This window comes from Mustela putorius, unplaced genomic scaffold (genome assembly GCF_011764305.1).
Source record: "Mustela putorius furo isolate JIRA1106 unplaced genomic scaffold, ASM1176430v1.1 tig00000107_pilon_pilon_pilon, whole genome shotgun sequence".
In the NCBI taxonomy this organism is placed as follows: Eukaryota; Metazoa; Chordata; class Mammalia; order Carnivora; family Mustelidae; genus Mustela; species Mustela putorius.
The window spans coordinates 1,933,458-1,958,744 of record NW_025421284.1 but is presented as its reverse complement, the minus strand read 5'-3'; the positions used below and the strand labels follow the sequence as shown (position 1 = coordinate 1,958,744).

Sequence of the window (25,287 nt, the reverse complement as noted above, 5' to 3'; positions counted from 1 at the left end):
ATGAAAAGCACGTTGTTCCAGGAAAGGTTGGAGTTCACTCACTGGAGAGCTCAACCATGGGGCTGAACGTCTGTGCAACACCCCTTAATTAAATGTGTTGAATTCCAGCAGCTCAGATGTTAGAAAAGGATTCTTCTCTAGATCTTCCCTCTGTGGGGATTTATAAAACCACGTTAGGTTTGGAAAGAAAAAAGAAGTTACATTAACTTCTTTTTGTTAATGAAAAAGATGTGCTGCCTGAAGGTGGGATGTTGGTGTCCTCATGTCCTACAGAACTCCCCAGGGCTGAGTGTCACGGAAGCCCTGGACTCAGTCTGTGAGTAATGTCAACCTTTCTTTTTTCTTTCTTTCTTTTTTTTTCTTTTTTTGACTTCTAGTGGTGCCGTGGAGGACAGTGTGTCAAATATGGTGATGAAGGCCCCAAGCCCACCCATGGCCACTGGTCGGACTGGTCTTCCTGGTCCCCTTGCTCCAGGACCTGCGGAGGAGGGGTGTCTCACAGAGACCGCCTGTGCACAAATCCGAAGTGAGCACATCTGCACTTCCTTCTCACGAGCACTTTCTAAGCTGTGAACCTTCCCAACAGCAACCGTATGGTAATACTGATCTGTACGTCACATAGTATTGTAGGAATCAGTGAGAAGGTATGACCCCCTGGATGGAGCTGGAGGGCATTATGCTAAGTGGAAGTCATATCATATGATTTCACTCTTATTGGAACTTAAGAAACAAACAACAAAGGGGAAAAAAATAAAAGAAGTAAGGAGACAAAGCAAGAAACAGACTCTTAACACGCCAACGGTCACCAGAGGGGAGGTGTATGGCGGACAAGCGAAACAGGTGGTGGGGAGAAAGCGTGCTCCGTCATGACGAGCCCCAGGTGATGTGTAGAAGTGTTGAACCCCTCTATTGCACATCTGAATATTACTCTGTATGTCAACTGTATTAGAATTATTTTTAAAAAAAGAATAGCTAAATAAGGAAGTCATTTTAGTCAAGTATTTCTCAAACAAGGGTGTCTCTTTGGTATAACTTAAGATGCTAAGAAGTATTTGACCACAGCACAGGGAAACAGACCTTGCAGTGATACTCAGGAAATGGATTTTTACCACATTTATGTGCAATTCCAAGAGTCTCCCTTAAATAAGCAAATCAATCATGAAAGCATAGAGAAAACAAATGAATAAGAAACTGGTAAGAACAATTTTTTATGTGAAAAAAAGCCAAATGTTTGTTTGGTTTTTCCTCCAATATATTTACTTTGGCAACCATCAGAGGCGGTCCCCAGAGCAGGGCGTGGGGGACTGTCCCAGGCCTCCTTTCGCACCTCAGTTGGTTTAAAACACGAGTCCTGTTGCAGCCTCGTGGTGGTGTCCCTCATGTGTGACGCCTAGTGCATCCCTTGCATCGAGAGGAGGCCGTCTCTGTGCTGGGTCCACATGGATTCTAGGAGTGAGCAGAGCCTCTTTGCTGTTAGCACCAGCCAGTGGGAGGTGACTGTTCCTGAGCTGATCTGCTGCCCTGGCCTGGCTGCAGGGAAGCAGACAGCAGCCAAAGCGATGGATTTGGATGTCCGTCTCAGCCCTGCCCTCTGTCTGGTGTGCCGGGCTGCTGGGCACCAGCAGTGAACAGGTGGCAAGCAGACCCACTTCCACATTGTAACTTGCCCTAGTGACGTCAGGAACAGGGATCATGCTGTTGATGGTAAAAAAAAAAGTCATGGTCCCATTGGGGTGCAGACTTCTTCCTTCATCACTGTGAGCCATTTAACTGGATCTGCTCATCTCTCCAGTAAGCCTAGTTTCCAGCGAGGGGAGAGTGGCTATTAAACGCAGGGTTTCTTCCTGTTGCAGACCATCGCACGGAGGCAAGTTTTGTGAGGGATCCACTCGTACGCTGAGGCTTTGCAACAGTCAGCAATGTCCGCACAACAGCGTTGACTTCCGTGCGCTGCAGTGTGCAGAGTACAATGACAAGCGCTTTCGAGGATGGCGCTACACGTGGAAGCCATACACCCAAGTGGAAGGTGAATCCTAAACCCCTCCTCTACTAACGACCCCATGCTTTGTTACCTGTACTGTTTAGACGGGTGTGATCTTAAGTGCGCTGTTTGGATAGACCGTACCGCTGTGTGAGGTCACTAACCCAGGCTTTTCGCCTGCCCCACGGCCACCAGCTTCTGGTCTAAACTAGACCAGCTGTGTGGTTAGAAATTAACAAGACACCCCAGGGTGTGCACCCTACAGTGAGATCTTCAAAGAAGTGACGAAGCGTTCAAAATAGATGGTGTAGTGATCATGGATCAGTGTTTTCTCATTACACATCCCAGCAGATGATGGTGATATTTCTCTCAGCATCTCACCCACTGAGCAGTTATCATGGCCAAAGAATCAGAGCAAGTCTAACATCTTTTGGAAAATTAGGTAGTTTTAAAGCCTACTATTTTCAAAAGTCTTGATTTAAACCAAGAAGGTTATTTGCACCCTATGTCTGATTTTACTCTCCAGGTTGAGAGAAAGATGTATTATTCTTAAGATTACAGTAACTTGAACCTGGTAGCTGAATTGGCATAATTTAAGGAGAAATTCAAAGAATAGTTAGTCATCTTGCTCTTTGAAACTGGGAATACTGTCCAAGCAACACTTAAGAAATACGTGACATAGTGTTTTCATGGTGAGAGCTTTACGAAGGCAGTGCAGCCTCAAAGGAAAGCTTTAAAGCCGTTTCACACAAAGCATTTTTGGTTGTGTTTTGAACTCTTAAACTCAGTAAAATTCGATCCAGTGAGAAATAAGTAGGCAGGAGAAAAAAAGAGAAAGAACTTTGAAATTGAGGTCAACATACGTGTATTATTCCTGACTCCAGGTCTCAGGAAACAAACACATTAATCGTGGAGGCACATACTCAACTCCATTCCTAGGGTTATTCAATGGGTTTCATCTTATATAGTGAAGAAAATATTTGTAGATGAGTCTGAGCCCATGAAAACTCCTAAGGCAAGACTATATTTTCATCATCAACTCTTCCGTTCTTTACCAAGAAGAAAGAAGGGGAAAAGTTTCTATGAAAGTTCATATTAATTATGTAAACCATAAAATCTATGAAACAGATTATCAAGAGAGAAAGTAAACCTGATCCACCATGCTTAAGTGTACAATGATACCTACATTTTCCATGTATCCATGTGTTTTGACAATCATTGTATTTATAGGAAACATTAGCCTCTGGTTATCTTCTGGAGATTTCATCTAAAAGTTATCCCTTTTATCGGTTCAAAAATATGTATTTCATCAAATGTGCTATTAAGAAATTTGGTGATCACTTGATTCTTTTATTACGCTTTTGAGAATTTTATATATTGCTACTAAATTGTAATGACCTTTTTGCATTTCTACAAGAGAGTAGTTAATTATACTAGTAAAATAGTGAACAGTTATGTTGTATTCAAGTCAACAAATATTTATTGAATGCCTACTATGTGCCAACAACTGGGTAACGCACAAGGATAGGAAAGGACAAACAGAATAAAAAATTAATAGTGAAGCCTTATACAAATTAAAAATTAAAGGAAAAAAACCCAAGCCTCATGAGACCACCACAAAAAAAAAAAAAGTATTTGCGATGAATGTTGTGTGGGAGTTATTTTATGGGGGATAAGAGAAAACGAAAAAGTCTATCTAAAATTTAGAGCGAAAATGATCAGAGCTTAAGTCTCTTTCTTATTTGTGTTTGTGTGTGTATTTCTTTTTAAGATCAGCACTTATGCAAACTCTACTGTATCGCAGAAGGATTTGATTTCTTCTTTTCTTTGTCAAATAAAGTCAAAGATGGGACTCCATGCTCGGAGGATAGCCGTAATGTTTGTATAGATGGGATATGTGAGGTAATAATGATCGTTCATTCATTCAACACACGTGTCCAGACAGTCTGCTCTGTGCCGGGCATCCTCTGAGGGGCTAAAGTCACCAGCATCTGAACCCCGCCCTTTCTCTCCGACCCACAGCCTGGGAGGGGGAGGGGGATGCCATAGGAAGACACACTGAGACACATGGGGTTGGTTGCAGTCAAAGTGCATGCAGAGGACGGGGAATGGGGGAGAGCGGATTCCTTCCTAGATACAGATCCGGAGAATCTGTGGGGCTCCTTGGAGAAGGGAGCTTCTGAGCTCAGTCTGGAAGGGTGAGTTGGAGGAGTCTGGGGGAGCAGTCTGGGAACAGGGTCCTGCGAGAAGGAGTGGGTTTGTAAGACCCAACTCAGGTGTCAGAGTACCCGAGGGCAGGCAGGGCCGGGGGGCCGAGGGAGGTGACAAACAGGAAGGAGTGCTCAGAGGGTTTGTATCCTTGTATCAAGAAGGAACAGGCCCCGGGAATGAGGAAGAGCAGAGTGGGGTCAGCCTGCAGCAGCACGGGCAGCAACGCAGACCGGGGCAGCGTTGAGCCCCGAGGCCACTTTGCATCCTGTAGGGGTCTCTTTTGTGGAGGGACTTGGAAGAGAAGTTGTGAAAGATTTGGTGGCAAAGTGACCATAGAGCCCTGAGCTCACCACCCCATGCCGAGTTGAGACGGGGAAGGAATTTTATTATATGCAGAAATTTAAAGCCTTACCCGACCAAATACACTGCATGTGAAGGATGGGTTCTTCCTTGAACTGATTCAGTATGCGCACCCACCAGTCCGAGACCGTGGTCTTCATTTCAGATTTCTCTAAGTTGGAAGACCCGGTAAAGCTGGGTCCGCCACTGAGACACACGTTGTCATCCGTTTTACTGGGTGAAGATCGACTCCATTCTATCCAGATCTCTTTCAGCGTTCATGTTCAGATCTCTGTCCATTTGGTCCCATTACTAGTTGACTTGTTAAATATTTCATTATTTTCAGGTATTCTTAACGATACAGTGTCACAATCCCTTACGTGTAATTCTGAAACCCCGAAAGCTATGAAACAGAAAGTGTATTGGGCTGCACAATGTAAGCGTCCCTGAATTTGTTTGCTGGCCAAAACCTGCCCTTAACTGATGTGAGAATATTTGTCAGTTTTATTTAGTTCGCTTAGAGTGACCATGTTCGCATTTTGCTATAGGAACATCATTTATGTGTTTTATTATGGGCACTGCCCTGGGTCCTGCTGGGACTTGCATGTTATGTGCATAATATGTAAATTACCTTCCTAAAATCCAAAAACACTGAGTTCTGAAATGCATCTGGCCCAAGGATTTCAAACAAAGAATTGCTGGCTATAGTTACTTCATCTCTGAATTTTTTACTTGTATATACTAAACTCTTTGTTGGGAAGTGTAACATTGGCAGGTACCATAGACATTATAAAGAGCCCCTTAAGTTCTAAGATAGTAATTACATAATTACATAATTTACTGCTGGGAATAATCCCACGTGGCATGTGTTACTTCTCTGCATTACACACGGCACTATAGAGGCATAGTGGCAGGGTCCAGTGGACCCTCCTGTGGACACACTGCTTGTCATTTACTAAGAGCTTTGTGTCAGTCTGAAACGCACTGTTCTCTCCACATGACAATCGGAGAGATTTCGCTGAGGGCTCCAGATACTGAGGTCATGTAGCAGTACTGAAGAGAACAGATGTCAGTGTCTCTTCCTTTGGACCCAAGAGTCGAGTTACAGTCTTGCTGTGCACATATTTGGTATCCAATAAGTATTTGTTAACTACCCTGTGTGAGTGAAATGTTCTGCTCTTATGGGGAGGTTTCTCACTGGAGGTTGGTGACTTCGCTCTTGTCTTCTCTTGCATGGATGACGTGTGACCTCGGTCCCCCAGAGAGTCGGATGTGACAACGTCCTTGGGTCCGATGCTGTGGAAGACTCCTGCGGTGTGTGCAGGGGCAATAATTCAGACTGCACGACGCACAAGGGGCTCTACGCCAACCCCCATGGCGCCAACCGTGAGTACGCGGAGCTGCGGGCCGGTGTTGAGCAGAGAAGATACGAGTGGAACTTCCTGGTGGGAAACCCTTGAGGTGCAGTGGAAACAGCAGCAAAGGGTCCTGCAAAGACCTACACACTCTCCATCCCTGCTCTGCTTGTCAAGCCTTTCCTTTGGATGGGAAGTAGTTGTTAGGTTACTACTAGTGAAAATAATAATAGTTCTGCTCCAGTTAAAAAAAAAAAAAAGGAAAGGGAAGAAGTCACTTAAAGAACTAATGGAACTGACTGCCACACCAGAGTTCCTCCTGGTTCCCAATGTGGATCCTCAGGTTTTCGTGGTGGGGAACCCCAGGTGCGTAGGGATTTCGGCTCGGTGTGTTGAGAGAGACAGCACATTCTCTCTCTCCTGTTCCCTTCCCTGTAGAATATTATCAGATGGTCACCATTCCTCCCGGAGCCCGGAGTATCCGCATCCGCGAAGTGAACGTGTCTACCTCCTACATCTCTGTGCGCAACACCCTCCGAAAATACTACCTGAACGGACACTGGACGGTCGACTGGCCCGGCCGATACAAGTTTTCAGGCACCACGTTCGACTACAGACGGTCCTCCCATGAACCGGAGAGCTTGACCTCGTCTGGGCCAACCAACGAAACCCTGGTTGTGGAGGTAGACTCCAGCCTCTCACCTTCGGGCTGGGGTGTGGGGGTCCTTCTGGCGTTGGTGGGGACTGAGGGCCACTGGTATAGTTTTAAATGCACAGAAAGAGTTTTATAATTTGAGGGCGTCTCAGAAACAGCACTGATGGATGCCCTGGGGCCGTGGACTCGTTCTCTTTCTGGGGCCTCCTCACATTTGTACTTATGTCCATCACGCAGCTCCTGCTCAGGGTTCCTTATTAGTGGATTTTTACAAAAGTCTGCCCTGGTCCTGCAAGCTCTCTGGCTGTGAGAAGCTGGCACACTCAGGGGACTCTGCCTGCACCTCTCTTTGGGGTGGGATCAGCATTGCACCAAATCCTGTGAAGTGGGAGCAAGATGAGCAGGGCCCCCGCTGTGCCCTCACGTGGGCAGGGAGGGGTCTCGCAGGAGCCTCCGACCCACCGCCCTCCTGCTCCCCACCCACGGCCACAGAGGCTCCCAAACTGCAGATCGGCTCTCCCTGCACCATGACCTGCCCCATGGGACTGAGCAGGTGGAGGTGGTCGGGGGTCAGTACTGCAGAACCCCTTACATTTTTGTATTTCTATGCAAGATGAAAGCACTTGGCTCAAAAGCAGCCCCCTCAGCCCACAACTGGGTACGCAGACATGAGCCAACCAGATGCCCCCCACCTGCTCTGGGGGCCAGGCAGCCCCTCCTGCCCTCTCATATCTTCCTGGGAGATGCTCCCCGGGACCGTCTGGGGGCGGCCGCCCCATCTGCCCGGGTCCTGTCCCTTCAGACCCTCACCTCTGCTCTTCATCCTGAATCCCTGCTCTGGTTATTTCTCCCGCCATCTCGGACGTCAGCTGGAATAACCACACAGGAGAGATAAGGCAAATGTGAAGAGGAACATGGCTTGTTGGGAGCGTCTCGGGATGGGAGAAGGGTGGCAGAGGCTCAGGATATCCAGCAGGAGAGCAGCGCAGTACCCGGCCGCGTGGCCCCTCGCCAGGGCTCGCCCCTGTCCTCCAACACCTTCAGCGACTAGGACTTGAGCTGTGTTGTCAGGGAGGGGCCAGTGTCTTTGCCCGTGGGCACATCACGTGAGGACCGCTAAAGGCTCTAAGACTCAGAGATGGGATTTCTATCAACGGATTAATGGTGAGGCTCCAAAATAAGAAGGCTTCTCACTGAGATCAGTGGATCTGAGGCATTCGTGAGTGAGAATTGGAGGGTCCATACGACTGGGTTTCAAGCTAAGAAGGGAAGCGTTCAAATGGGAGATGCTAAACTATCGGTCACGGACAGGCGCAACCTGAGAGATCTTTACTGATGAGTCATGTTCTCCTGGAACGGCACGGTACATGCCAGTCGGCAAAGGAACTTAGCAGCCGGTCTCACTGATACCCACTCAGGAGGCCTGGGTTGCTTGGACTCACTAGGAAGTGGGACAGTGATCTATAGGCAGCGCTTTCTGATTCGGTCAGAAGGACGGGACTTGTGGGGGGTTCCAGGAAACAGCGGGGGAGTAACCAAATACTTGAGCTGGGCTGCGGAGGCGTCCGAAGGCGCGCGTGGAGGCCGGTACTACATGTGAAGTCCAGGAGTCAAATGTCCACGTTTTTCCTAATGTGCTTGGTTCCTGCTGACAGTTCACTTCCGTTTAGAAAGTTCCTACGGATTTTGGAGGATGGGCAGGGTTTCTTATTGTAACGTGCTTACGGTTGATGTTGGTGTTTATGTATTATTTACAGATTAGCTTTGATTTGTCAGTTCCACTTTAACTGCTCTACCCCCCTTTTTCTTTCCTTTTTTGTTTTTGTCTTTGTTTTCCAGCTCCTGTTCCAGGGAAGGAACCCGGGCATTGCCTGGGAGTACTCTGTGCCTCGGCTGCGGGGGGAGAAGCAGCCGGGCGGCCAGCCTCGCTACCTGTGGGCCGTCATTCGGTCCGAGTGCTCCGTGTCCTGCGGTGGGGGTAGGTCACTTCTCACACCTCCCCTGGTGGTGGGCACTGCGGGGCCCTGGTGCATCCGGGCCATGGGCATGCCGGACTCATGGGTCCACCCCGTGTCCCGGCAGGTAGCTCGGAGCTTCTGCCCGAGGTGGGCCACCTGTCCCCGAGGGAGAGCAGAGAACAGGGGCTCTGGATGTCCCTGAAAGGCCTGGCCTGCCTTCTCCCATCCATCTACCTCAGCGAGGGGCTCTGAGGAGCTCGTGCACTGAACTGGTTTCTCCTTTCCCTCCAAGTGAAGATGTGATAAAGTCTAGTTTTGTTGTTTGAGATTATTGAAATGAAAGTCACTCAAAGTATTGTGGATTGTGCTGGGGACGAGAAATAGAAGCTTACGTGAAAACACCGTGATACAGTTGGAGGTTTGGTCAAATGGTCTCACTCAAAAAATTTGTTATGAGGTCATATACTGAAATTCACCCAGAAAGCACAAGAATTTTATGCAAGTTGCACTGGAAATGACTAGAAAAGGCACGTCAAAAGGAGAATTTCACATGACAGTCAATAGCTTTGTCATTTTAATGCCATAAGAACTAGACCATAGGCATGACTGAATCGATAAAGTTAGTTCACTGCAAGAACATTCTCAGCTAGAGCCAGACATACTATAGTCTGATAAAGAGTGACAGGTAAATTTTTCAAATGTAGAAACACAATATTCAATTTTATCTGATATTTAGAAAACAAACAAATTTTCAAAAAGATATAAGATTTCAACTTTGTGAATTCCTGGTTTAATAATTAAGCATAATATAGACAGTTATATATTTAAGTAAAAAAAAGTAAACAAAATGGGCACTTGCATAAAGTAAGAATCTAATGAATAAAGAAAAAGTAAAAATGGGATGGCATTGAAAGTATAGATTGCTCTGGGCAGTATAGACATGTTAACAATGCTTATTCTTCCGATCCAAGAGCATGGAATGGTCTTCCATCTTTTTGTGTCTTCCTCAATCTCTTTCATGAGTGTTCTGTAGTTCCTCGAGTACAGATCCTTTACCTCTTTGGTTAGGTTTATTCCCAGGTATCTTATGGTTCTTGGTGCTATAGTAAATGGAATCAATTCTCTAATTTCTCTTTCTGTATTTTCATTGTTAGTATATAAGAAAGCCACTGATTTCTGTACATTGACTTTGTATCCTGCCACGTTGCTGAATTGCTGTATGAGTTCTAGTAGTTTGGGGGTGGAGTCTTTTGGGTTTTTCACATGAAGGATCACGTCATCTGCGAAGAGAGTCTGACTTCTTCTTTGCCAATTTGGATACCTTTTATTTCTCTTTGTTGTCTGATTGCTGTTGCTCTGACTTCTAATACTATGTTGAACAAGAGTGGTGAGAGTGGACATCCTTGTCGTGTTCCTGATCTCAACGGGAAGGCTGCAAGCTTTTTCCCATTGAGGATGATATTTGCTGTGGGTTTTTCATAGATAGATTTTATGAAGTTGAGGAATGTTCCCTCTATCCCTATACTTTGAAGCATTTTAATCAGGAACGGATGCTGTATCTTGTCAAATGCTTTATCTGCATCAATGGAGAGGACCATGTGGTTCTTCTCTCTTCTCTTATTGATTTGTTCTATCACACTGGTTGATTTGTGAATGTTGAACCACCCTTGCATCCCATGGATAAATCCTATCTGGTCATGGTGGATAATCTTTTTAATGCAATGTTGGATCCTATTAGCTAGGATCTTGTGGAGAATCTTAGCATCCATAATCATCAGGGATATAGGCCTGAAATTCTCCTTTTTGGTGGGGTCTTTGCCTGGTGTGGGGATCAGGGTAATGCAGGCTTCATAGAAGATGTCTGGAAGTTTTCCTTCTGTTTCTATTTTTGAAACAGCTTCGGGGGAATAGGTATTATTTCTTCTTTCAATGTTTGGTAGAATTCCCCAGGGAATCCGTCAGATCCTGGACTCTTGTTTTTTGGGAGGTTTTGGATCACGGCTTCAATATCATTACTAGATATTGGTCCGTTCAGGTTGTCCATTTCTTCCTGATTCAGTCTTGGAAGTTTATAGGTTTCCAGGAATGTATTTTGAGCACTGGAAAAAAAAGAAAAAGAAAGAAAGAAAAGAATACAAGTAAGATTTTTTTTTAAAGTAAAAATGAATTCAACTTTTTTTTAATTTTCAGCATAACAGTATTCCTTGTTTTTGTACCACACCCAGTGCTCCGTGCAATCCGAGCCCTCTCTAATACCCACCACCTGGTTCCCCCAACCTCCCATCCCCGGCCGCTTCAAACCCCTCAAATATTCTTAATAGTTGCTCTAATAAAAGACATGAAAGAAATAGAGAAAAACAAATATTGACAAAAAAAGTAAGTCTGGACAATTAATACTAATGTGCTTGACCCACACGAACACTTCCCATCATTAACTAAGAATAAAATAATGAAATCATATTTAAATTCTGACATTAAGAGCTTTCTGAGGAAAACATAGGATTCTCTTCTGTGCACACAGAGAGCAGACAAATGGCTCTAATTACGAAACTAGAGGGAAGGATACAGGCTCCTCGCTGGGGATGGGGCCAGACAAGCTGCCATGGTCCCCACTCAGGACACGGAGGAACAAAATTATGTTCATAGCCATCCCTGAACAGTAGCCTGAAGGGCGGCTAGTAAGGGGCCCCTCATGGACAAAGCAGCGCTTCATGTCGTGACCACTTGAAGGTCGAGGCTTTGTCCTGCTTCGTCCTCACATGTGCTTTTTTTTGATCCACGTGTGATGGACTTCCAGCCCTCCCCAGTAGTCTGAGAGCACACGGTCAATGGTCAAGGATTAACCGTAGAGCGTCGTCTTCAGCTGGGGACGATTAGTTCCCCAGCTTACCAGTGGCTGTGTTGAGGAAACAATTGACCAGTAGGCAGTGAATTCTGGTCAACTCTCTCCGCCTGCCTCTCTGCCTCCTTGTGATCTCTGTCTGTCAAATAAATAAATAAAATCTTAAAAAAAAAAAATTTGGCGCCTGGGTGGCTCAGTGGGTTAAGGCCTCTGCCTTCGGCTCAGGTCGTGATCCCGGGATCCTGGGATCGAGCCCCGCATCTCTGCTTCAGCAGGGAGCCTGGTTCCTCCTCTCCCTCTGCTTGCCTCTCTGCCTCCTTGTGATCTCTGCCTGTCAAATAAATAATTAAAAAAAAAAAAATCTGGCTTAGAGCTATGTTCTAAACTCTCCACTATGCACCAGGCAATGTCTGGGGATAATGCTTTTTGCTCAAGTGAAAACATTGATGTGATTCACAATTAGCATTTCTCAGACAAATCTTAGGGGTGCCGGGGTGGCTCAGTTGGTTAAGGGTCCACCTCTTGGGTTCAGCTCAGGTCACAGTCTCAGGGGTGGGAGGTTGAGCCCCGCACTGGGCTGCACGCTCGGCCAGGGGCTGCTTGAGATTCCATCCGTCCCCTCCGGTCCTCCCCCAGCTCATGTACGTGTTCTCTCTCTCTCTCTCAATTAAACAAAATCTTTAAAAATTTCTCAGACAAATCTTAAAATTGGCTGTGAACCAGCCTGTTATACTTTTCCAGTACCATTGTCTCCGCCATCACCGATAGTCTAAGGCATGAACTTTGTTCGTTCATCGATCAGGTTCCGAGAAGGGAAGGGGACCGCGAGCAGCTGACACTGCTTCGTCCCTCACTTGCTCCGTCCACCGGCCGTTGCAGGCGCGTCTGACCCTCAGACTCTCAAAGTCGGGAGGACACGCAGAGACCCGTGCTTCACTTCCGGTCTGTGGACTGAGCAGTGAAATAGTAACCTGCTCCCTCCCGCGGGGAGTGTCTCGTGCCTCTCCAGTGTTACAGCCGGTGAACAAGGCACAACAGCCCATCTCAGCCTCGGGAGGGAAGACTTCAGTCCTGCAGTCCTGCCTTACAGGCCCGAGGCACGGTGGTGAGACCGAGAGGGAAATGATGTCCCCTGGCTCTGTCCTCAGAAACATGAGCGCTCTCCAGAGAGGAAGCAGATGGGTGCCCGGGGCTGAGAACGCGCAGGGGACCCGGGAGCGTGGCGCAGGGGACGGGGTCCGGCAGACCTTGCATTGTCTGCCGCAGCACAGCTACTCTCCTCATCGGCCAACGTCACCCTCTCTCCTCACAGCCACTGCCCGCGTAGATCTTTCCCACCTTTGCTTGCTAGAAGGCTCCGAATCCTGCAGAAAGTGTCCCTTCTTTTTTTACACTGTAACAAAAGGGCTGAACTTGTCCTCTTTGGTCCCTGAGACCAAATTAAAATAGGTCTTGCTGTCTCGTCCCTGCATTGGGTTACCTTTGAGCCAAGTTCATGAAAATGCCGACCGTGTCTTTATCCAAGGCCCTGCTAAGTTACCCTGACCTCTTTGTTCCCAAAAATCAGAGGAGACATGGAGGAAAGGCTCATCTTCTGGAGAGGGAGCACCTGTCTCGGGGCCTGGGCTGCGATGTCCACCCCTGCCCATCTCCACAGACATGCTCAGAGGACCAGGGTGAAACGGGGAAGCCCGACTCTTCCCAGGGATCAGGGATCCTTCAGCTTGCCCAGAGCCTCCTGAGCTGGGACATATCTCCCCGACCAGGGGCAGTCGGTTCGAGTGTCCGTCGGAGGTCAGCCCCATCGCCGAGTCACACCAGGCCCCTCTCACCATGCTCCCGCTGTGGGGAGAGTGCACATGTGCCTGGGTTCCCGGTCTCTGGTACCCACACTTGGCGCCGGAAGGACGGGTGCTGGGGACCCACAGCGAGACTAGTGGCTCCACGGTCCGCCGTTTTGGACAGGTCGCCGTATCCAGGGAATCAGATTCGGGCCAGTTCCTTGTTGCAGGAGGACATCACGGGACATCCATAGATGACTGTTGTCCCTACCCTCCAGGCTCTGGGACACGTCAGGACAGCAGAGGCTCAGTGTGACCGTGCCAGGCAGAGCTGTCCCCTGCATGCCGCGGGGAGTCCCTGAGACTTGGAGAAGCTCCCGGGACACTAGCCACTCTGGTTTCCTGGCCTTCTCCTCCCCCTCCGATTCCGGGGGTCCTCAGTGCTGGGTCATGACGCACCCGTGAATACTTAGCCCCGGCGATAGAAATGATGCTTCTCAAAAGACGGCGTGCATTCATTTGTGGAATATTTTCTAGTGCTCCGTGTAGTTTTGCTTCCATGATTGGTTTCTTTCTCTTTATAAAAGAAGGATAAGGTTGGTTTTCATTCTACAGTTAGAATCAGTGAGAACTTGGAGACAAGTAAAACCGTCGTCTTCAAGACAAAACAGTCCCCTTCCAGTACTTCAGCAAAATATGAAGATTTAAAAGTGATTTCTGAAGAACAGGCCAGGGCTGGTTCCCACAAGACGGTAACAGTTTTCTGAGCACTGGGCTCACGAAGCCCCGTCTTCCGCAGGCAGGCTCCGCTCTGGGTTGTCCCCAGTTAGGGGATCGCCCTCTGCAGCTTCCAGACGTCAGCCCTCAGACGCGTGCTGCTCCTCTCTGCTCCGTTACCACAGGCCACCTTAGACTCCGGCCTGTCTGATTCTGGCACTCCCGCGCGCTCGGTGACTTCTGCTTCTGACAAGTCGTGGAGCGATTGCAAGCCCTGCTGAGATCTTGCTTCCCAGATGTGTGCGCAGTCTGAGAAACGAGACCTGAGTCTCAGTAACCCTCCAGCTAGGTGGTGGAGGAGACCCCGTTTCACGGGAAACTCATCTGATGCACCATTATCCATACCCTCCTGTGAAGACGGAGCCCTGGGACCCTCCATGCTGTGGGGCATGTGGCTGTCCCTGGTTTTTATTTTCTCAGGATATTCAGCAATTCGAAAGCACTCAGAGCCAGAAATATTTCAATTCACTTTTCTATCTCTCCTTGTTGAAATGGGCTGGGGAAATCAATTTCAAACGAAGAGCTCAAGCATCCCGCCACCTACAAACGGACGTGACGGGCGGTGGGCCTCGCCACCCCAGGCTTCGTTACCTGGGAGATCCGTATCCCTGGGCCCCGCCGTGGGTGCCCGGGCCGTAAGTCTGTCTGCTGCCCATGTGGATGGCGAGGCCCTGCGGCCTGCGGGCTGTGGCGTGTGACTACCACCGTGCTTAGCCAGCACCCCCCAGCCTGCCTGTGCCTTGCTCCGTGCGTGTGATCTGATTTCATCCTGGTGAAAAAGCCCGGAGATAGCAGGTGAAGTTCTCCTTCTGAAAGTGCAACACTGGAGGTAAACGCCATGGTAGGACTTGAAAAGGTGATGTTATGTACACTCTCAAGCCTATCTCGGCAGAAGGCCCAGGGTCTGGGCCCGTCAGCTACGCGGCAATCAATCATTCCAACACTCGATCCAACACTGTGGGATCGAGCGTCACTCGGGTCGGTTTGGTTTTGAGTCTCTTCCATACCAGGTTCCTACCTGCAAATCTTCTTATTGTCCAGAGCGTTTCCCTGGGTCTGAGACAAGGACCTGGGGCCCCGGGTTTGGTGCTGCCCGGGCTCTGAGTGTGTCTCCACCCTGCTCACTGGTGCTGAGCTCCAGAATGCCCCTGGGCCACAGGCCATGCTCCCCCGACCCCAGATCAGCAGCGCTCTGTTTCCTGGCCTGGATGTCTGTGGTCCCTTTTACACTCGACCTGGGTATACGTCTGTCTTTGCTATCTGCTGCGCTCTCTCTGTGTTTACCTTCTACGACAGCCTGGAACAGGATTGGATCATGGCCGGTCATGGCCTTGGCTACTTTTCATTAGCTGCTGAGCCCTCAGAGTCTAGCATCGGGCCTGGCCCTCACCAGCCACCAACGATCTATTTGTCCCAGGGCAAATGCAGGATCCCGATAACTTTTTTTTTTTTTTTAAGATTTTTATTTATTTATTTGACAGAGAGAGATCACAAGTAGGCAGAGAAGCAGAGAGACAGAGAGAGAGAGAGAGAGAGAGGGAAGCAGGCTCCCTGCTGAGCAGAGAGCCGGATGCGGGACTTGATCCCAGGACCCTGAGATCATGACCTGAGCTGAAGGCAGCGGCCCAACCCACTGATCCACCCAAGTGCCTCTCCCAATGACTTTTTGATTCAAAAATACCCGAAGGCCGTGTTTGGAAAGGGTGATATGGGCTCATCCCTCTGTTACCCACAAACACGTGCCCTTCCATGGGGGCGGCTTCGGCAGGGCTCCCGTGCCCCCCCCCTCACTCCTGCCCCCAGACACGAAGCAGGGAGCAGGGCCTGGAGGTCATGTCCATCATTCAGAACTCGAGTTCCCTTGCTTCAGCTCACGGGGAATAGAGTTTAAAACATTGCCTGCCAGTGTAGGAACTTCTGAAATAGAAAGCGGTGCGCATCTCTTTCTGTCTCAAACACAAATCAAACAAGAGGTTACAGTTTCTCCCTGCATATGTCATGTTGGATGGATGGAAAGACTGTGCCGGGAAGTGACGGGCTGGGCCTCGAGGAGCTTGAGGAGACCGCGTGACGTTTGTGCCCGGCCCGCCAGGCATCGCGGCAAGGCCCTGCCTCTTAAAATCTCATGACCTTAGGAGCTACTTAAGCCTTTTATGCCTTGGTGAGTCCATCTATAAAATGAGGATAATAATATAAGCTGCCCTATAGGGTTCCTTTAAGGATGAAATGACAGACTACCTGTAAAGCTCCTAACACTCTGTCCAGCCAAATAAATGTCAGCCCCAATTCCCTTCTGTTAACGCTACAGCTTTGCCTCAGAAACCAGACAGTTTAGGCTCCGAAACTCTTGAAGCAGGAGGGATCCTGTCATGATCTTATTCTCCACGAGGCCCCCCGGCAGGGACGAGGAGCACATTCCTCGTTATCTGGGATTATGTCGTCGCCTTCAAAGGAGTGTGCTCTTGTGCACACACGTGTGTGTCGACCTGTGTGCGTGCACACGCGCACCCCTGGAGAAATGCATGCACGGGTGTGCAGGTTTGTAGCTGCTGTGGCTGGGGGCGTCAAAGCGTGGCCCCCATCTTCCCGCCACACTGTGACAGAGGCCAGCGAGCAGGACGTGGAGGCAGCTGAGGGCACTGGTGTGAACGGAGGGCAGGATGGAGGGCGTGGAGGCTTCAGTCTGGGGGACAGATGACTGGGGGTCTCTGCTGCAGAGAGGCGTTCCGGTGACCCGCGTCCTGACTTCTCCACTTCCTTGGAGGGAGCCTGCCTCCCCTCTGGTGACTCAGGCCATCCGTCCCCGCTCTGTCCCGACACCGGGATGACGTGGCGCCTCGTCTTCCCGTGGCTGTTGCCAGACAAGCCTCCTGACGTGCTGGACGCACTTGCCCCACACTGGGGGCCCCAGCTGTCTCTCTGTTTGGTACTCGGAAACCTCTTCTGTAGAGCTCTGTCTTCCCTTGTCCCCCCGGGCTGCTGTCTCGGCGTCCATCCTAACAGCCCGTCTGCCCTTCCTTACCCGAAGAGCAGACGCCCCAAGATGCTGAGTATGAAATCCTTACACTTGTGGTGAGCAGAAGTCTCTGATGAAGGACCCAAGGGAGCCCTTTGAACGGGGACCATAGACGGGGGCACCTGGGGGGGCTCAGCTGGTGAAGCCTCTACCTTCTGCTCAGGTTGTGATCCCGGGGTCCTGGGATTGAGCCCAGCGTGGGGCTCCCTGCTCAGCGGCGAGCCCGCGTCTCCTCTCTCTCTGCCCCTCCCCTCACTAGGACTTTCACTATCCCTCAAATAAATAAGTAAAACCTTAAAAAAAAAAAAACATAGCACTGCACATAGACATGAGGGTTGTTTATGTTGTTTAATACTTAACACCTGCCGTATTACGTGTAGATGGTGGACAGACGGATGAGCCAAATGTGGGGCCCCCAGGAGCGCAGGTCTGGGAGAGCATGCGGGAGGGAAACATTCGAAGATCTGAGAGGCACCACACAGAAATCGAGGCTCACAGTCAAGGCTGAGAGAAGCACCATGACTGTTCTTAGCCAAGCCCGTGGGCACGGATTTTCTGGTCCTCGATCAAAGCAAAGACCTGATCTCACATGATTCTCTGTAGCTCTGGCTTAGTGGTGAAAAATTTTTTTTTCAAGGTTTTATTTATTTGACAGAGTGACACAACGAAAGAGGGAACGCAGCAGAGGGAGTGGGAGAGGCAGAAGCAGGCTTCCCGCTGAGCAGGGAGCCCGATGCGGGGCTCAATCCCAGGACCCCGAGATCATGACCTGAGCCGAAGGCAGACGCTTAATGACTGGGCCACCCAAGGACCCTGAAGAATTGTTTCTTACAGCATCACCCAAACCTGTTCCCAAGTAGCCGGGCCCCATGACACGACCCTCCCCCTGGGCCTCAGGTGCGCCGTCTGGGCTCCGCCCACAGAGCTGTGATGCGGAGGGAAACAGACGGGACTCAGCCTCCCCAGCTGCCCTCTGCCGAGGAGGGCAGTTCAGTGTGCGTGTGTGTGTGCATGTGCACCGGTACACAGGCGTGTGTTTTATGGGGCCTCTGCCGTGCTCTCTGGTTGGGCTCTCTGTGTCACAGCGGTGGCCGGCTGGGTCAGAGAGAAACCGGAACATCAGCTCCTTGGGCAGCCCTTGAGGCTCTCGGTGCTGAGCCTTCCAGCGAGAAGAGGCGGGAGGGAGGGGGCGGTCAGGGCAGGGGCTGGACAGGCTGCGGGCAGGTAGAAGGCCCCGTGGGCGGTCGCCTGGGCGGTCGGCCCCTCCTGCCCCACCTCTCACAGCCCAGTGTCTACGATGTCAGAAGACAGATGTGCATTTTCATGAGGACACGTTTGCAGATGTCGTCATTAGTTTTCGTTAAAATGCCGTTATCAGAAAGAAAAGAAGACGAACCGCTCTCCCACCCAAGGTCACTGCGAGCGTTTTCACACGTTCCACCCCATGTCTCTCCACGTGCGGCCCTTCCGGGGCGTCCCTCCTCTGGACTGGACGGTGACCCCCGCGCACACTAGCATGCTGTGGGTACCCACCGCTGGCGGAGAGTCCCTTCTTAGGTGTGGAGGGAACAGCCCCTTCTTAATGTGATGGTTCAGATTCCTGAGGGAGCACAAGCGTTACTGAGCGTGGTCGTCACAGTGATTTCAACAAACTGTTACGATGACCCTCCCCAGAACCCCCAAATTCCTTAGTGATTACAAGTTTAGGCTCCACACTTAGGTGGGAATTCTGAGGGCATCGTTCCTAAAAGTCTTGGGCAGAGAACATGTGTGCCCGTGTGCGTGCACACACACACGCACACATACACACACACACACACACACACACACAGTCTTGTTTGCTTGTGGGCACAGATCTGGAGCAGTGGCACGAGATCTGATGTACGGGGTTGTAAAGAATCCGATTTCACCCCCTGGAGCCTGGCCGCCACCCATGTAAGATCACGGTGTGGGGAATCTCGTGGAGGGGAACAGAGACGCGTTGGGGGTGGGGGGGATGACTGGCCCCCGCCAGCAACAGGTGTCCCATGCAAGAGCCTGTTGGAAATGCAGTTTCCTGGGCTCACTCCAGCCCTGGAGAATCCGAAGGCCTCCCAACCCAGTCTGAGAGCCCATCCAGGGAGTGGCTGCGATTGGGTTCCTGTGAGGGCCCTTCCCTCCTAACTCACTGTGTGGAAAGCCCACTTGGCAGGCCCCTGCCCAGAGCCCGAGGCAGCCCTCACAGGCACGTCTGCGGTCCTGGTGTTCAGGAGCCCGGGGGATCCATTCCCGGGAAGAGCTGGCTGGACGCGAACAGAAGTTGAGCGAACACCACTCGCTCGAGAGCAGCAGCCTTGAGATCGCCCCCCAGCGACCGCGGTGGTCCAGGGGCAGCTCGGTGCTCTCTGGGAGGGAGCTAAGGCGGGGAGGGAGTTACAGATGAGAACTTCCCTGGGAAACGCGCGGCACCCGAGTCAGGCCGTTAGCATCTCCTCCCCATGTGACTTTCATCAGTCATTTTGAAAAAGGAGGAAGCGGTTCCCGCTCACAGGATCCCAGACCTACTTGCTGATGCTGCTGGATGAGAACTGAGGGCAGCTCTTTAACTGGCCGCGGAAGCTGCTGGGAAGCCAGGCCGGAGGTGGAGGTGGGCGGGACGCGCTCACCCCATGGGTGTCCTGCACGTCCCTGTGGGCAGCTCACATCCCCTCTGCAGGGACGATCCTGCCAAGTGCCAGCCCCGCGTGCCCCCCAAGCCAGACCTCCCTGTGCCTCACCCCTGCCTTCGCTCCAGAGGACCTTCTCCTCCTTTGCAAAGCTGAGGCTCTGCAGGCGCCCTGCGCCGTGTCCCTGAGGTTCCTCACCGCCAGACTGGCTCTCCCTCTCCTGCTCCCTAAAGTGCTCGGTCCTCCTCAGCCTTGGACCAGCACCTCCTTCCTTCTCCGCCCGCCCTCTGTCTCCCGCCTTTGCGGCCGGCCCTCTCTCGTCCCTGAGGATGACCCGCCTTTCCTGCATCCGACCGCCTGCCCTCCTGCCCCTTGCTCTCACGTTGAGCTTTGGAGTCATTTAACTAGCACTGGCACTATTTCCTCTTGTACGTGTGGTGGGATCTGTTGGCATCGTTTGACTCTTGCATTTTCAGGAATTAGGTCTTCGAGATGGTTTTGTATTCTGTCTGGTAACGAAACCGCATAGCTTGTTTCTCTTCTGGAGTTTTGCTGATTCAGAAAACCAGCTTTTTGTTAAGATTTTAAATATTATGCTTATAAATTTGAACAAAGCTCCCTCATTAAATTCTCTTCATTTCTTCTGCGTAGGATGTTTTCTTGTTCTCATTTTGTATCTTGCATATTTGTGCTCATTCCTTATTTTCTTCATTAAGTGGGTGTGTCAGCGGCAGGTTAGTCAGGAAAACACAGGTCCCTCTAGGTGTGTCAGGAAGAACTCCATGTAAAGGATCATTTGCTTGCAAAATAGTTGGGAGGGTGGGGAGTAAGGTCAGAGAGCCGCCATTCACTCTCAGAGTCACTCTGGCTATTAAGAGCCAGGAGGCTGTAGAACAGTCCAGAAATCACCTGTTAGGGGAAGAGCCAAGCCAGCCTTGGCACAGATGGTTCCCAGGAAAACGGCTGCATTACCACAAAGGTGACGCTCGCCACAGTGCACGCTCAGACCCGCTGCGTCCACGGAGGTGGCTGTGCAGCCCTGACCCTCTTCTGCCCCCCGCATCCTGGGCTGTGGCCCCTCCTCGGTGGGATCTGAGCCCAGATCTCAAGGACAAGAGGTCACCACCCCTTCCCCAAAGTCAGCTCTTGGATTTTCTACTTTCCCTTCTGTAACATTTGCTTCTTCACGTTTTTGTCTGGAAGCATACGCTGGCATCTGTTCATTTTCCAACACACGGATCTCTGTTTCCATCTAGATCAGCTCTTTCTACTTCGGTGAGCTCTTTTTTCTCAGAGCCCGTTTGCTCTTACATTCATTGGTGCCCATCCTCATTTACCGGTGTAAGTGTTTCTGATCACAAACAGTCCTCCGAGTATTACTTTTAGCCACGTGCCACAAATTCTACTTGTTCACCGCTGTCACTTTCTTAAATGCACTTATTTGCACCTACGAATCACCCTCCTGCTTTGTCCTACTTCTGTTGCTAAAAATTTCGGGACAACACTGCATTCCCCCATCTTCTCTTCCCCGTAAATATTCTTCCTTATCCACCGGTGTCCGACAGGGTTGTCAACCCAAGAGGGCACTGCCCGTGTGTGCAGACATTTTAGTCGCCACGATGAGTGGGGGCGACCACCGCTGGCGTTGGGTGGGCGGGACCCAGGGACCCTGCCAGGAGCCTTGCACTTTGTGCAGCTGTGCTTCCCCGCAAGCAGCGTTGTTGCCCGCATGCCGCTGGTGTCCCGCTAAGAAAAAGGAAAGATCTCAAGTCACCGGCTGAGAAAAGCACTGGCAGAGCCAGAACGTGCACGTGTGTCAGACAAACCCCGTTTTCCTTTGGGTTATAGATATCTGTATACTTCGTAATTGTTACTAAATTATTTCAAGAATTACTAGCTCCAGATTTCCCTCTTATCCAGTTAAAGGTAAGAGCTCTGGGACTTGGCTGACACAGAGGCACTCCGGAAGGGAGCCAAACAAATGTCTCCAATTGAGAAGAAAAACAAGCACTTTAATAAAGTAAACGCTTTTTGCCATTTCAAAGCAAAACCAAATTTCATATTTACTTAATGGAGAGCCTGCGAATTGCTCGGAACCCCCAGCGGCCATTAAGTCCGGGTTGTTTGTTGGGACTGGAGCTGAAGGGTTGGCTTTCACACGTCTTTAATTTCCAAACAGGAAACCAAGCTGAAACCAGTATTTATAAAGTCACACATCCTAAAAAGTCAAGCCAGTTTGGTTACAGAATAAAAAGAACGGACTGTTTAATTGACACGTAAGTGGAGAGGGAAGATCGCCTTTCCTTCTCTTCTCATTAGGACGGACACACTCTTAGCAGTTTTAGGAAATTGTGCCGCTGCTCGATATCAGCTTCACCTAAATTAGATCAGTGTGGTTAACTAGCTTGATTTAGGGAGGCCCCATGATTCTGAGCAGAATAGCTTAAGCAGACATGCTTTTCTTTTTAATTTTATAGTCTCTCATTCCTTGTTAGTTAAGTGGAAAAGTGGGTTCATAAAACGCTGATGCCTATTTCCTCTCCACATGGAGACATGGGCCCGGCTCATCGGAGGTCATGTGCAAACAAAGGAACGTAGCCCTACCTACTTCGATGACTTTTGGGCCAGGCATCAGCTCCCTCCACTATTAACTTGTTAGAACTTAGAAGTTCCTGAATATAATGAAATTGGCCAGTGGCTTAAACACTCTTTAATAAGTGAGGGGACGAAGTGACCCACGCACACTGGGGAGATTATGGAGAGAGTCGGTGTACGCTCTCTGCCGCCCAGAAATATGCTCCAAGGGATGACGCGTCGGTCTTCACAGAATCTTGTCCTTAGACTCACCCTGTGTCTTGCAGTGCCCACATGCTTTGAGAAGAAGCAGAGGCCTCAGGGCCGGTGGCCAGGACAGGTGAGGACAAACCCGAGCCAGCCTTGTCTGAAACCCTTTATTCACAGCACTTCTGACTGCAAGTGTGGGGTGTTTGCAACGCCCACAGCCTCCGACTGTCCAGTGGCCAAGGGGGTGTCTGGAGGTCAATTCAGACATGAAATGCCTGGAGTTCTTCAGACTCTCCAGGTTTCAGGGCTTGACCCCAGTGGACTGTTCCTGATTAAAACACCAGTCAGAAGCCTTGATCTGATGTAGCTACAAAGTACAAAGTTGGGCGCTTTTACCGTCCCTCCCTTTCAGGTTCGATGATCTGTTAGATCAGCTCACAGAACCCAGGAAGGCTCAGTTCTTGCAAATGCCAGTTTATTCTAAGTCAGAGGAATGAAGAGCCAGAGGAAGGAGTGCCTGGGGAGGATTCCCCAAGGGTCCCTACTGCAGGAGGCTCTGTCCCTGTGGAGCTGGGGCGTGCTGTCTGCTCAGCACAGCGATGTACCCCCTAACCCAGAAGCTCTCTGAACCCTGTGGGTTAGGTTTTCTTAGGGAGATTTTGGAACTTAGTCCTGATTGAGTAAATCCTTGGCCTTTGGAGGTGAACTCCATCTCCAATCCCTTTCCCATCCCTGGAGGGTTGTACAGAGCCCGACGCGGGGCTCTGTCTCTCCACCTAGAGACCATGACCTGAGCTGAAATGAAGAGCTGAATGCTTAACTGACTGAGCCCCCAGGTGCCCCTCAGTCATTTTTAGTCACTTGTTTTTCATCAGACCTCATAGAAATTGAGCAGAAATCATTGCAAAATTTACATTAAGGAGCATAAAATAAAAACTTCATAGCTTGGTTAAAATATAATTATGTCAAGTCTGCAGAGAATTGAAAGATTTTGTGAAACTGCAGAAATCCTAACCACCACTCCCTGGTCCTTCATCAGCACCCCCAGGTCTTGATCCCTCCAAGTGGGCAGTTTGGGGCTCAGACATGTGAGCCACCACACCGGTCCCCTTTTGGGACCAGGGTGGACTCCTCTCTTCTGACTACTTAAGAAAACCAATTTCCAGGGTGCCTGGGTGGCTCAGTGGGTTAAAGCCTCTACCTTCTGCTCAGGTCATGATCTCAGGGTCCTGGGATCGAGCTCAGCATCAGGCTCTCTGCTCAGTGTGGAGCCTGCTTCCTCCTCTCTCTCTGCCTGCCTCTCTACCTACTTATGATCTCTGTCAAATAAATAAAATCTTTTAAAAAAATTTTCATAGAGAATGTAACTTTCCCCACTTAAGGCATTGACTTGTCTTATTCGTTCGGACATAGCTTAGCCGCTCTGTCCCGTGTATATTTTAGAGACTTGGTTTTCTTTGAGTAAAGAAGGATTTGTCTTTGCATGGACCCTGCTCTTAGAGATGGTCGTGCCTGGGGTCTACACCGTGCTGTTCTTTCCTCTGAAACTGTATCTTTGGTTTTTCCCTTACTCTGACATCTGCTGGAATCCAGTTGGGTGCAGGAGGCTGTGCTGGGTTGTGCCCTGGCTTGGGCTGTAGACGAGGGGGTGGCGGGGCCACACAAGCAGCAGGACTCCATCAGGCTTTCCAAGGGCAGCAATGAAATCATTTGTAGCTCTTGGTATATTTTGTGTTCATTTTAAATCAATACCAGTTGAGTTCTTTTTCTTTATTTTTCTCTCAATTGGTTGAACTCTTGAATATTGTCCTGCAAAACATGTATCTAGTTAGAGCTCCCTTAGTAAAGCATACAGGGCAGAATGTTTCTGAACAACTCGGGTTGTTAAGTCCGTTCACACTGTTGCACAAACATACCCATCGTCCATCTCCAGATCTCGTGCATCTTCCCAGACTGAAGCCCTGGGTCCACAGAAGAGTGACTCCCTGTCCCCCTCCTCCTAGCCCCTGGCAAACCAACATTCTACTTCCTGCCTGTTTGACTCAGTTCTAGGAACCTCATGTAAAGAATAACGCCCTTTTTGGGAAATATAATGTGGATTATATATATAATGTGTGGATTATAATTATATATATAATGTGTGGATTTCCCTTTTTGGGAAATACAATGAATTAAGATGCTGCACAAATTTGGGCATGTTTGCAAAGCTGTGAACATTAGGGACATGAATGGGGGCTGAGGATAGGACCAGCTTTCGTTCCAGGCATTTCCTTGCATAGGACACCTACGTCCTTACTGGGAGAAGGCCTCCGTTCAGCTTAAAACCGTGGCAAAATCTAACTCTCAACTCTCTGGTGACAAACTGCTTTATGTTTTTGGTCTGTATTTCTTTCTGGCTTATTATTGATTGCTTCCGATTGCTACTTCTCCAGCGGAAACACAAATCAGGTTATTGTGTCTCTTTTGAGAAGTGGGTTGCGGTTCCCAACTCTGGAAACAATAGGAAAGAACAGTGTGTCATCAAATGTATGTCAGCACCGATTCCAAGACAAACACACACGTCGACTTTAGAGATGCCAAGATCTGGGAGGGAAGTGTGCGAGTCTTAGAACAGATGACATGCTCTGACAAGCAATCAGAAGACAGGTCAGACAAGGACTAGTCCGTCCAGAGCTGTCCAGCTGGTCATTAGCATAAACATGCTACCCATATGCTAAATCCTTTTTAAATAGGGATTTCTTTTGCTCTTCATCTGCCTTTCCCCAGAGAGTACATTTCTGGGTTTTTATAATATTTTCCACCCTTTCCTGCAGGGCAGATGACCATAAGGGCGGGCTGTTACCGAGACCTGAGGTTTCAAGTCAACACATCATTCTGCAGTCCCCGCACCCGACCTGTCACCGGGGTGGTATCCTGCAAAGTGTCTGCCTGCCCTCCCAGGTA

At 49.7% G+C, this 25,287-nt stretch overlaps 1 protein-coding gene across 1 annotated transcript in view; it reads left to right on the top strand.

The window, feature by feature from the left end:
• The window catches only part of ADAMTS16 (ADAM metallopeptidase with thrombospondin type 1 motif 16), a 148,315-nt gene that overhangs the window by 83,361 nt on the left and 39,667 nt on the right, over nt 1-25,287 (top strand). Inside the window, exons 12-18 of the mRNA XM_004768380.3 lie at nt 378-526; nt 1,854-2,026; nt 3,753-3,883; nt 5,794-5,917; nt 6,325-6,569; nt 8,381-8,519; nt 25,158-25,284. Of these exons, the coding sequence (XP_004768437.3) occupies nt 378-526; nt 1,854-2,026; nt 3,753-3,883; nt 5,794-5,917; nt 6,325-6,569; nt 8,381-8,519; nt 25,158-25,284 (1,088 nt within the window). The remainder of the gene's footprint in view (nt 1-377; nt 527-1,853; nt 2,027-3,752; nt 3,884-5,793; nt 5,918-6,324; nt 6,570-8,380; nt 8,520-25,157; nt 25,285-25,287) is intronic.